The 12,742-nt window shown below is 29.8% G+C and overlaps 2 protein-coding genes across 2 annotated transcripts in view; both read right to left on the bottom strand.

Moving 5' to 3' along the window:
- LOC108214324 (alcohol dehydrogenase-like 7) overlaps nucleotides 1–12,742 on the bottom strand; it is a 38,646-nt gene that overhangs the window by 14,541 nt on the left and 11,363 nt on the right. The window lies entirely within an intron of this gene.
- LOC108212174 (alcohol dehydrogenase-like 7) lies at nucleotides 8,123–11,134 on the bottom strand. The gene is made up of 10 exons (XM_064088869.1): nucleotides 10,972–11,134; nucleotides 10,653–10,789; nucleotides 10,495–10,541; nucleotides 9,839–10,164; nucleotides 9,625–9,707; nucleotides 9,448–9,523; nucleotides 9,199–9,263; nucleotides 8,848–8,943; nucleotides 8,506–8,670; nucleotides 8,123–8,353 (listed from the first exon to the last, which is right to left on the bottom strand). Exons 1-10 carry the CDS (start codon nucleotides 11,012–11,014, stop codon nucleotides 8,231–8,233), a joined length of 1,161 nt encoding a protein of 386 aa, XP_063944939.1. The 5' UTR covers nucleotides 11,015–11,134; the 3' UTR covers nucleotides 8,123–8,230.

Raw genomic sequence — 12,742 nt, 5'->3', positions numbered from 1 at the left:
ACTAGCGCGGGCGCGCTAGACACTAGCGCGGGCGCGCTAGTGTCTGCCACTGGCAGTCCGTTTCTTCGTTTTCAGCTCGTTCTCGCGTGCATGCCCTTCCTCGCTCTAGTACCACTTCCGTAGGTGATCACGGTTGCATTTAGCACATGCAACAAGCCCTTTAAACCCCTAGACAGCTCTAGTGGACGAGTGTGTTCTCGTGAGGGTTTGTAGAAGATGTACCCACAAAATCCCAAGTCGTGATGAATCCACAATTCTCTATTCTTGCAATTAATGCACCAAAAACAACCTAAAATGAGAGAAAATCACTTCATCACCTCAACTCGTGACCTGCACAGAAAAACACTAAAAACACATCAAAAGACACTAAACACTTAAGTATAACCAACCAATTTAAGTGGAAATGAAGGCCTATAAGTGTGTATAAATACCACTTATCAATGAAGCAGAAAATTGCAAGCCTGAACAGGAAATAGTAATCAAAATTATCAGACCGAAAATACTCATCCCCCTTTTCAGAGAACAGGCTCAAGAGTTTAGATATACGCCAATCCCAAATCAACAGGTCATTATTAGGATTTTCTATAAAATTGGAATCGGTTTATGATTGATATTCTAGGTGCTAATACAAGCACCAGAAACTACCTCGTATACTATACACACTCAAACTCAAGGATAAACTGAAAGCAAGAACTCTTACTCTGAATTGAAAAGGAATCAAAATCATCAGACGGGAACCCAATGAGAGACATTACCTTGAGTATTGCCAAAATATTTCGAATTACAAAGCACAGAGATCTAAACCGGAGTTCGGAGGCTATCGTCAGATGAGGCACAGTCCGGAGCAGGCGGCGATGAGGATTGAGCGCAGCTTGTTTGGAGCATATACTGCAATTCGACTAAAACCTAGGCTAAGAATTATATTTTAACTCAAAATACGGTTTGGAGCAATATATTTGGTCTGGTCGGGAGTTAGACCGGAAACCGAGGCTTGGATAGGTTTGTAATAATACCTGTTTAATAATTTGCTTAGGGGTGAGGTAATTTATTTGCTCAGGATTTAGGTTTGACATGTACCTGTTCTGCTATAATATATATAGATAGATTTGAAAGATATAGTTAAGCAATTGCAGAAGACCCTCAAAACTACGTGTTTTTAGATTGTAAAAAATGACTGGAAACATAACATGCACTTGCTAGTTAATCAGATCAGTTTGACAAGTAAAAAGGTTGCACGAGTTCAGTACTTTGTCATCAGTTTTAACTTGGAAACAAGGCTGAATAACTTCAAGTAAAGCACATGTCAGAAGAAAATTAGGCTACAAATGTGAATTTAGGTACAATGAATTTTCCCTGTAAGTTAAGTGACAGATTGAGATAGAACATGTTAATTCCTGGGAAACTGAGCCATCTTTTCATCTGCAAAATGTTAGACTGCTTTTCTGTATGTAAAGGCTAAAATACATTTTTGCCATTGAGATATGTCTTGATGGACACAACGACCATCATGGTTTCAAAAAATACGGTTCGACCATGCAAGTACGTAAAATTGAACAGCACCACCATAACCGAGCGGAAAGCAGAAAACCGGAGGTGAGTGTAGTACAACTGCTTTGAAAGAGAGTGAGTGGTTGGTGAACCATGAGTGGGACCACTTCACCTGTGCTTTTCTCCTTGTATATTTTACTGTTGTCCAGCATGTCTTGTGTTAAAACTTGCTAACAGGCAACAGCTGATAACAATGTTCGCCTGCTCGGTACAACAGCTTGATGCTCATGCCTCATCCTTTCCGACTAAAGAAGATACAAGTAATTTTTATGTTATTATCTAAGTTTATTATTCCCACTAACCGACTAATTTCTGAATATATTTTATATTATTTATTTATAATTAATTACAACATAAATTTTTAAAATTCGTAAATAAATTAAATTTTATTATATTCCGAAAATAAATTTTTTTAATCACTTATTGATTTACTTATATTTAATATATTATCTTTATGTATAAATTTGAAACAGTTTAAATATTAATATATACGTATACCCCTTCACTAATCCTTATATATTTGAAAATATATAAATATTTAAATAAAATCAATATTTTAACCTTAAAAGTTAATTTATCAAATTATCCATTAACTTATAGATAAATTTTATAAATTATTTATCGACTATAATTAACATAATATTATCAAAAATAATAAATAATCTTTTATATACCAAACTATCACTATATCTATATGCATTGAGAAATCAAAATTTGATGGCTAATATTTTTTTTCGTTTAAGTCAGGACATTCATTAAGAGAAGAGTCTTTACTCTTTAGTACCACCAAAACAAATGAAACCGAGCGCCGGAAAAGAAACGGAAACTGGGAGCCTTTTCAGCTCTTTTTGCAGTTTGAACGAATTGCATGCATGGCTGCTTATTTATAAAAAAATTATTCCGATTTTTTTTAATATGTTTGGTATCACTAATTATATGTTCTGAATGATCACAACATATTTTTTAAAAATATTTTAATAAATTAAATATTATTATTTATTTTCATATATTTCGACTACTACCCCACTAATCATATTCCGACTAATTCCCGAATATGTTTGTTACTCCCTCTATCCCAAAATAAATGTCATTTTGACTTTTTCACGTAATTTAAGGTGCACAAAAAATATAGTTCGACATATTATTTTTTATTTTTTTCTGAATAAAAGGTTAACATCTATATTTTTATTCAGAAAGAAAATATAAAAAATAAAGCATAGAAGTATGTTTTTTTTACATCTAAAATTACTTGCAAAAAGTCAAAGTTACACTTATTTTAGGACAGAAGGAATATCATTTATTTGTTCCGAATAATCACAACCTATTTTAATAAAAACTATTTTAATAAATTAAATATTTTTTAAAAACTATATTAATAAATTAAATATTACTGTATTATTTATTTTCATATATAAATTTTAATGCTACAAATAAGGAAGTTATAATTATTTATAGGGGTTGTTTATTAAGTTAAAGTCAAATCAATTATGTAGATGGCATGCAAGGGGCTTTGCCTCGCTGCTTTCCAAGAGCAAACAAGAACAACGCCATCTACTTCTTACATTTGCAGGGAACCGCAAGTGCGCTCCACTCACCCCCGGTTTCTTGTTTTCCGCTCGGTTATGGCCAAAACATACATAACAGCATACTTGCATGGCTGAACCGTATTTTTTAAAAACTTGATGGTTGGTGTGTCCACCGAGACATATCTCAGTGGTAAAAATGTATTTTAGCCGTATGTAAATGAGAGAGAAAGTGGAGAATTAAGGATAGCATTCTGCAGCAAGCAAATGCTTCATGCAACAAGGATGCCATACCAACACATTCGAAGCAATATGTGATGTACATTTTAAAAAATATTTTTTGTTGGTTTCAAAAAAAAAAATATTTTTGTTTAACTTTTTCTTTATTATTTTAAGAGATCTCTAATCCTGACTATTTTCCAAATATTAGATAAAAGTAAACTTTTTTATTGTATTATTATTTTAAATGTGATATGTTGTCATTATATTATTTTTACTTCAATTTCCAAATATATATGTATGTATCTATGTACGTATGATGCTGTGGATTTTAAATTACATATTCAGTAAATTAAATATAAAGTCGTATATGTGTCAAACATTTATATATTTTATCACAATTAATATTTATGACTAAAATTATTTTTTATAATGCAACGTCAAAATGATGAATCTCTTTATGATTTTCTATCATCATTATGGGTTAAATCTAGTGTAAAATATAACTGGATTAGAAATACAAATTACATTGTGATTATGATTTTCTATATATATAAACTAGTGAAAAAAGCCGCGCTTCGCGGCGGCGTTATAAATTTTGATATGAATAGCATAAAAATTATTTTGAGTCATCTTTCCGTTAAACATATCACTAATAAAAAAAATATTATAATTGGTATAAAAATTTGTATAAGTGGTCATCATGTCAAACACAATACTAATAATAAAATTAGTTCGAACTTCTCTCCCGTCAAAGACAATATTAATCCATAATTATTATTTTTAAGATAAAATTAAATATTATAATTTAGATCAAAATTAGTTTGAGCCGCTCTCTTGTCAAACACAATACTAATAACAAAACATTATAATTTAGATATTAGTTTGAGTCGCTCTGTCAAACACAATACTAATAAAATTATTCTAATTATGATAAAATTAAAGATTATAACTGGATAAAAATTAATTTGAACCGCGGTACCGTTTCAACAAAAAAAATATATATTATAACATGGACAAAAAATTATTTTAGCCACTTTCCCGTCAAACATAATACTAATAGAAAATTTATTATTATTTAGATAAAAATTTGTTTGGGCCGCCTCCCGTGCCCGTCAAACACAATACTAATCAAGAATCATTTACATTATTATAAGATCAATATATGATTCCTATTTTATATATCCTAATTTATTTTGTAATTATTTTGGACCGCCGCTTTAACAAAAAAAACATTATAACATAGATAAAAATTATATTAGTCGCTCTCCCATCAAACATATTATAATCTTACATATTATTTTGAATTATAATATATAAAAAAAATTAGAGATTATTTTAAATTGTGTAACAAAAAAAATATATTATAACATAGATAAAAAATTATTTTAGCGACTTTACTGTCAAACACAATACTAATAGAAAATTTATTATTATTTGGATAAAGATTAGTTTGGGCCGCCTCCCGTGTCCGTCAAACGATATACTAATCAAGAACCATTTACATTATCATAAAATCAATATATGATACTTATTTTTTATATATTATTTTATTTGTTAATTATTTTTATTTTTTGATTCCAATTTATTAGTTAAAAATTATTATTCTTTTATAAAAATTATTTTAGCAACTTTCCCGTCAAACATAATACTAATAAAAAATTTATTATTATTTTTTGATGCCTATTTATTAGTTAAAAGTTATTATTCTTTTATGGTTCTAATTTTTGTTGCTATCAGTTTTTTTAATGATTATTATCTTTACAATCCTTTATTTTCTATTAGAAATTTAAGAAAATTATAAGAGTAAATCGATAATATAAATTGTACGTATTACCTTACAAATATTAAATATAAATTGTATTTTATCTATGATTTTGTTAGTTTGAATAAATATAATCCTATTTCTATTAGGATTACTAAATAAGAAAAGAATTGTTTTATCTTTAGAATTCAATAAGAAATACTAAATAAGAAAAGAATTGTATCATCTTTAGAATTTGATAAGAAAAGAGTTGTATTACTGTTAGAATTCTTAAACCTGACTTTTTGAATTATAATTATATTTTCTATCCGAAATTCAAGAAAAATCAGAAGACTGAATCGAGCAATTCTAGAGACGCCCGCATCCTCCTTTATATATATATATTGATTTCACATTGAATAAAATAATTTCATAAAATTTAGTAAGTATTAATATTTCATCTTTTTTTTTTATAAACAACTATAAATATGAAAGTTAGCAAATCAATATTACGAGAAATAAGTAAATAATTAATATTATATGAAGTTAATGTCACATCTAATTTGAGATTATTAATATCAAAGAATATTAAAATCTAAAAATGAGCATAAATTTAAATAGGTTAAAATATACTTTGATATGTTTTTATCAAATAAATTTAGCAATTTATTTACGAGAGAAATCCATATCACATACATCACTCAGTTTTTTGTTACTTATCAAAAGTAATATGATTTTGTAGCCATGAATATAATTCTTTTATTTTACTTGATAATTAAATTAATACCTATATAACAAAATGATAATAAAAATAACCATATCATTGGTTGTTGTTGAACATTTATACTTTCAAGATTTGCTATTTTGTAGTTTAGTAATTTCTAATGATAAAATGAAAGTATCATGGTTTATTTGATATAGTTAGTTAAACAATTTTTTAAAATAAATATTTATAATATTAAAATTATCGAGCTTATGATAATAGTCCTAAACTTGTGATTAAGCTTTTTCTCGATGATATAAGATATGATAAAAGAATTTAAATATTAACATTCACTAAAGTGATAAATTTGTGCAGATGAATGTAAACAGTCAACTTATGCGACGAATGAATAATGGTAATGAATTCTATTTATCAAGAAATTTCAAAAACACGAATTGTTATGTTTTTAGCTAGCACGAAGATGAATATTTTATGATGATATGATGAGATTTTGATTTTTAGTTATCTCTAGCAAAAAGGATTTTGGTTATATTTTCTTATTAGATGTGGTTGATAACATTACTTGCTATTAATTCAAATTTAAGTGTTTATGATTTGTTTATTCATTAACATGGCTTATATAATATATATGTAAGATATGATAAAAGAATTTAAATATTAACATTCACTAAAGTGATAAATTTGTGTCGATGAATGTAAACAGTCAACTTATGTGACCATTGAATAATGGTAATGAATTCTATTTATCAAGAAATTTTAAAAACACGAATTGTCATGGTTTTAGCTAGCACGAAGATGAATATTTTATGATGATATGATGAGATTTTGATTTTTAGTTATCTCTAGAAGGGTTTTGGTTATATTTTCTTATTAGATGTGGTTGATAACATTACTTGCTATTAATTCAAATTTAAGTGTTTATGATTTGTTTATTCATTAACATGGCTTATATAATATGTGGAGACAAATAAGTAATATATGACTTATTATCCTTTTGAGGTTTAATCATGATAAATATGTATCGAGCCTAATCTCCAAATTTTGAAGAATGTGAATTAATGTACTGTGATATTTTATTATTCAAAAAATTATATAATAATAAAATGTATGAGTCTATATACCTATCATCGTGCTATCATCATACATAGATATAATCATTCATATTTATTTGTTCAGTTTAACTTATTGTTTCAAAATTTTATTACTCTCGTCGTCATTTTTTAGTTGTCCACTTTTGACTTTCAATTGTCAAATTGACAAAATATAATGGAAGATTCTTTAATTATTATAAGAAATTGAAAATTTTACTTTATAATGATATAATTTTTTAAATATTTTTTCAGATAGAACATTCAATCAAACTCGACGGTTCAATGTCAAAGTGGACAATTTAAAAAGAGACGGAGGGAGTAATATGATATCAAGTTTGACGTACTATATTTAACTTGACGTATAATTTCATGTTAATGTTATTGACATATAATAAATTTAAGTATTACAAAATTATGTCTAACATAAGTTTTTTTTATCCCATTTGATATATAAAACTTTGACGTATTTGAAAATTAAAATTTGAAAATTAAAATATTATTGCTTATTAAATTTTTTTGTCAAATAATAACAAAACAAATTAATAAGGGCAAGAAATACTATATTATATATGAAATCTCACCAAAATCATCTTATGACAAAAAAAAAACTCATAAAAATCAAATTAATAAGATTTCGAAGCATTTTTCTTGTGGTTAAATTTTAAAGACTCCCGCTCTATGACATTTTGTCGAGAATTCGCATACAATCAATATAGGATACAATTCATTAAAATCCATAAACTATATAAAATTTATTAAAATCTTAGTTGAATAGACCCCTAAATTGAGAAGGTTAAAGATGTTCGCATATAAACCGATCTAAGTATTGGATATTGTCCGCCGGTAGGTTGATTATTTGTCCATCCAAATGACACATCTAAGAGCAAGTCCAACGGTGTCTTAGTTGGAGCCCTAAATATAATATAAAAAATTATGTCATAGTAGTTTAGGACATATTCTACTAACTCCAACTCCAACAATGTGCCTTATTTTCATTATATGTTTAATATTTTATTATTAAAAGTTCACTTTCATCATTAAAACATAATATTAAATTAAAACATAATATTAAATAGAGAGAGAAAGAGAGTGTTGGTAATTTAGTATAAAATATGGGATAGGGCAAGGAGAGAGTGCGCCTCAAAAATAGGACTTAAAAGCGCATATTGATGAACCAAAGAAATATGTTAATAATATTAAATCAAACTGAACTAATATCACTCACCAAGGAAGTTTCTAATAGAATAATATCATAAAAGTGTTCAGAATCCAGATATATTTATTGATCTCAAGGGGAAATATTGCATATAAATGTAACTCCACTTGAATTTCTTCACTTATTGCAGCTGGCAGCTGAGTGCAGAAGGCTGCAGGAACGCTCCTATTTGTTTTGGTCCATCCAGATTATACATCGCACGCTCTTTCCCTCCAAAAGTAATTCAAATGCCTTGTTGATGTCTTCAAACTTGACTTCATGAGTCGCAAACTTATCCAGTTCCAGCTCCTGAAATTTCAGATCAACCATAGGGCTTATTTCAAGGAGAACAAACTAGTTTCTTTACTGCTTTTTAAAAATGATCTGTTCTGATCAGTAAATTTAAATTCCAGTAAACATAAGCAACCTTGAATAGTTAAATCTAATAGATATCGAAATACCTTGTCCAAATATCGTTTTACAAGCATAGGAACATCAGATTTTGGTTTAAGGCTTCCAAACAGGCATCCTGTGAGAGTCTTTCCTGACCGAAGAACCTCAACAGAAGACAAGGTCAAGTTTGAGCCTGGCTTATCCACTCCCAAAATAACAGTCTTCCCCCATCCCTGCAAATGTATAATAAGAAACTCATCAATATATGTTTGTGTTAGGGAAGCATAGGTTAATGCATCTCAAGAAAGGCCGTAGATGATGGATGGGACAGAAAAAATCAGGCACAGGGTTTTTAGAGCAATATTAAACGCGGATTATTAATTACAGCAGTGCAAAGGAAATTGTGACACCTTTCGGCAGCAAGCGAAAGCCTCATGCACTAAGGATGCGATACCAACACATTCAAAGCAATAGTCTGCGCCACCATCAGTCATCTCTAAAATCACCTGCCGATGTGATATGAGAGACGAATTATTATTACTAACAATATATGTATATAATCATTCTCAGAAACATAACCATAGTTCATGAATATTTTAAAGTGAATAATGGCCAAAGTAGGTATGAATTCTCATTTCCCCTCTCCGTGTTAGCAGTCTGATGTATGTATTGGAAGATAGCTAATATACAAATATTAAAAGTAATAAAACAGAGTCAAATGAATATACAAAACTCTGTACAAGTTGACAGGCTTAGTGTACCTGGCTCACAGATTTTTCACCACATGTGAGAGAGTTCACAAAATCCGTCACTCCAAATCTTTTTGCTGCATGAGAACAATGGGACTCAATTTACAAGCTATTGAGAATCCATTTATCAACCAGACTGAATTAGTTATAGCTTGTATAGACAATTGGTCAATCTATTACTTTGATCTAGTATAACAGCCAAGAGATCACTGTATTTCACTTAACATCGACTGGAAAGAAAGTTCCACATTAATTTATTACCTATCTCATACTTGTCTTCATTCACATCGACACCAATTATTCGTTTAGCTCCACAAAGTCTTGATCCTTCTGAGACCTATGACATACATCATATCCCAAACTGATTATCCACACCAGAGCCATGTTATATCACATTTATTAAATTAAACAAATTCAGAACAGACTGCAGAATCATACAGCCAATCCTATAGCACCGAGTCCAAAGATGGCCACAGTCGATCCAGCTTCCACATTTGCAGTTTTCAAGGCAGCACCTACCCCTACAAGGATAACTTTGATTTAGTAATAGCAAGGTTCACACTCAGTAATATGAATAATTAAGAATGCTTGAAATATGAAGGAACTGAATATCTCATGCATGTGACTACTGACTAATAAAACAATAGAATACCAGTGGATACTCCGCAGCTGAGGAGGCATCCTCTATTTGGTGGGATCCTAGTATCAACTTTAACAATGTGAACAGTATCCACCACCGTATACTCGCTGAAACTTGAAATATATAAGAAATGATGCAAAGTTTCTCCATTAAGGTCAGTGAATCTGCTTTTCTGGTCTCTATGCAACCATGGAACAAATTCAAAAGGGAATTTGCTGCAAAGGTTGCTCTTGCTAGATATGCAATCTCCACATTCTCCGCAATCTGGCATAAAAACTGGGATGACAGTGTCCCCTACAGTTACCTCACTGACATTCTCCCCAACACTCTCGACAACCCTGAAGTTAGTCAAAAATATGAAATCTAGATAGTCATAACATTTTTGTATGTAACATTGAAGCTCACTAGCTCAGCCATGCTATTTTATTTTTGTGAGACATTAAACTTAACATGCGCAAGTCAGTGAAACCTTCAAAATAGAATGTAGCAAAATAGAAGAGTTATCTTGCTTTCTTTACTATCAATTAAAGAAACAAACATCAAAGGGATATGATATATCCTGGATTTCTATTTGGTTCTCTTTGCGAAATTCAAAACTCGTCAAAGACAAAATATATAAGTGCGTAATTGACTTGTAAAAAACAGTAAAAAGAACGAAAGAAACGCACCCGAAACATTCGTGACCAAGTATTCTGGGAAAATATGCAGGAGGATCCTGACCATAAACACAGGGGAAAAAATAAGAGAAAGAGAGTTGCAAGGAGATAGTGCCGAGTTAAAAATTCACAGCAAGTTAAAAAAAATAATTACAATAATCAAAGATTACTTTCATTTTCCAGAAGGTGACGTCACTGTAGCACAAGGAGGTGCAAATAATTCGAAGGCGGACTTCACCGGATTCCGGTGGAGCAACGATCACTTCTTCCATGCTCAGTGGCTCCCCTGCTTTCCGAGCAACCGCCGCTGCAATACAATCGACATATATATATACATAAACATTTAAGTTGATTTCTACGGAGAACAACATAAGCGGAGAATGTTATAACACAGTTCTACAGAGAACATCATAAGCGGAAAATATCATAACACAATTCTTGTTTCGTAAATTATTACGTGACATTCAACTGCGAGTTTGAAGAGCTTACCTCTGCATCGAATGGGTTTACCAGCTGTTTTGCTCTCTTCCATGTTGAGAAATCAGAAAACTCAAATATTACAATTAACAATATCAGTGATACACTAGAGTCTATCTATATATAGTATAGACAAATACAAATCACGTATCATGCATCAATGGCAGCGACAGCTTGAGTATCTTTTATTTATGATAATTGACTTATCTTCGCTAATCGTGACTGCTTCAAAATACAAATCAGATATCTTTTCAACATATAAATTAGTTGTGAAATCGCGAGAATATCGATTTACATCAATCAATTCAAATCCCTCGTCGTCTTGTCTTAAAATTTCATTTTTTATTCAACCGTTTCAATTTTGTCAAATAAAAAAAAAATCAATGTCAGTTTGTTTTCCGCATCACATTAAGAAAGTTTGGATACCCAGCTTTGTCTTCTACGATTTGGGAATCTTTTGATGAATAATGATAACAAATATTTAGGTATCTTTTGATTAATTGCAAAAATTACGACTTCGTGCCCGATGTCCCAACTCAATAAATTTTTCAACGTATTATTTTCGTTATACAACAAATCTTTTTAGAAATCATACTCTCATATAAAATCATAATAACAATATAATTGTCTCGCCATATTATATTAAACTTCACTTCTTCTTCTTTTTCATTTTTTAATCTTTAATATTCAGAATTGTAAAAAAATAATATTATTTATCGATAATATACAGGGTCTTTAGGATGCGAGCGCATGCTTAATTCCCTAGTAATAATGAATAATATAAAGGAAATTATCAAATATACACATTTTTAACAAATTAATTGCAAAATTACTGTCTTATGGTTTTTGTTGTTTTTGTTGCAAGTTTACGTTCTTTGAGGAGAAAAATTAAAAAATTTGCAAATATATGATTAAGCAAGGCCACCCCAGCATCTCATTTCATCTCACTCTTTGACAAGAGCATCTCACTTTATCCCTCTGCTTCTTTTCCGCCCTCATCTATCCCACTCTCTCCTCGCTCTCTCGCTTTCCCCTCTCATTATTTCCCTCCCCTAGCTTTGTTCTCTCATTGCCTCTCTCCTTGTTCTCTCCCTCTTTCTCTCATCAAAATTTTAGTCGAGAAATCAATTATTGATTAGGGTTCAAAAATCTGGAAAGATCAGAAATTGAATTAGGCTCGATTAAAGGTATCGTATAGGTGTATGTATATAATTGTGTGTATATGACTGTATATGTGATGGCGTTGTTGGTTGATTAGGAATATTGATTGTTAGTTGCATGGTTGTTGATTTTGATTTTTGTAGTTGTTTTTGTGCTTGCATTTGTGATATTAGTATTGGCCCCGTAGGGCTACTCATTTTTCTGTCTTTGCAACCAGCAACTTATTATACAACTTAAGGTGATTTTCAAAAGATTTTTTTCAAAGTTGTCTTTGTGATTGCATATATGGTTGCTAGCAATTGCAGATATGGTTGCATATGCAACCTCCGTATTTTTGCAAATATATTTTGAAGTATAATATTTTTGCAATTTGTTTTAAAAAAGATATTAATTTTGCAAAAAATCATTTAAATTTGGAAGTATTTATGAAAAAAGTCCATAATATAATCATAAATTATCTTTTAAAGTGGTTCTTTACATATTTATAAAATAAAATTTCAAAAATAAAAAATAAAATAATAAAAATATAATAAAGTGTGTGAGTTTATATACCTATCATCATGCTATCATCATACATTGATAAGGTCATTCATATTTATTTGTTCAATTTAACTTATAGTTT

This window comes from Daucus carota, chromosome 3, assembly GCF_001625215.2.
Source record: "Daucus carota subsp. sativus chromosome 3, DH1 v3.0, whole genome shotgun sequence".
In the NCBI taxonomy this organism is placed as follows: domain Eukaryota; kingdom Viridiplantae; phylum Streptophyta; class Magnoliopsida; order Apiales; family Apiaceae; genus Daucus; species Daucus carota.
Note: the sequence above shows the minus strand (reverse complement) of the source record. Positions and strands in the feature narration are given on the sequence as shown.

What these genes read in the sequence shown, in the direction of transcription:
- LOC108212174 (XM_064088869.1), bottom strand. Translation starts at nt 11,014, where the DNA reads ATGGAAGAGAGCAAAACAGCTGGTAAACCCATTCGATGCAGAG. An exon ending in TCACCTTCTGGAAAATGAAA is followed by an intron (nt 10,542 to 10,652) that starts GTAATCTTTGAT and finishes GTTTATGGTCAG; the next exon opens with GATCCTCCTGCATATTTTCC. An exon ending in GTGAAAAATCTGTGAGCCAG is followed by an intron (nt 8,944 to 9,198) that starts GTACACTAAGCC and finishes TCACATCGGCAG; the next exon opens with GTGATTTTAGAGATGACTGA.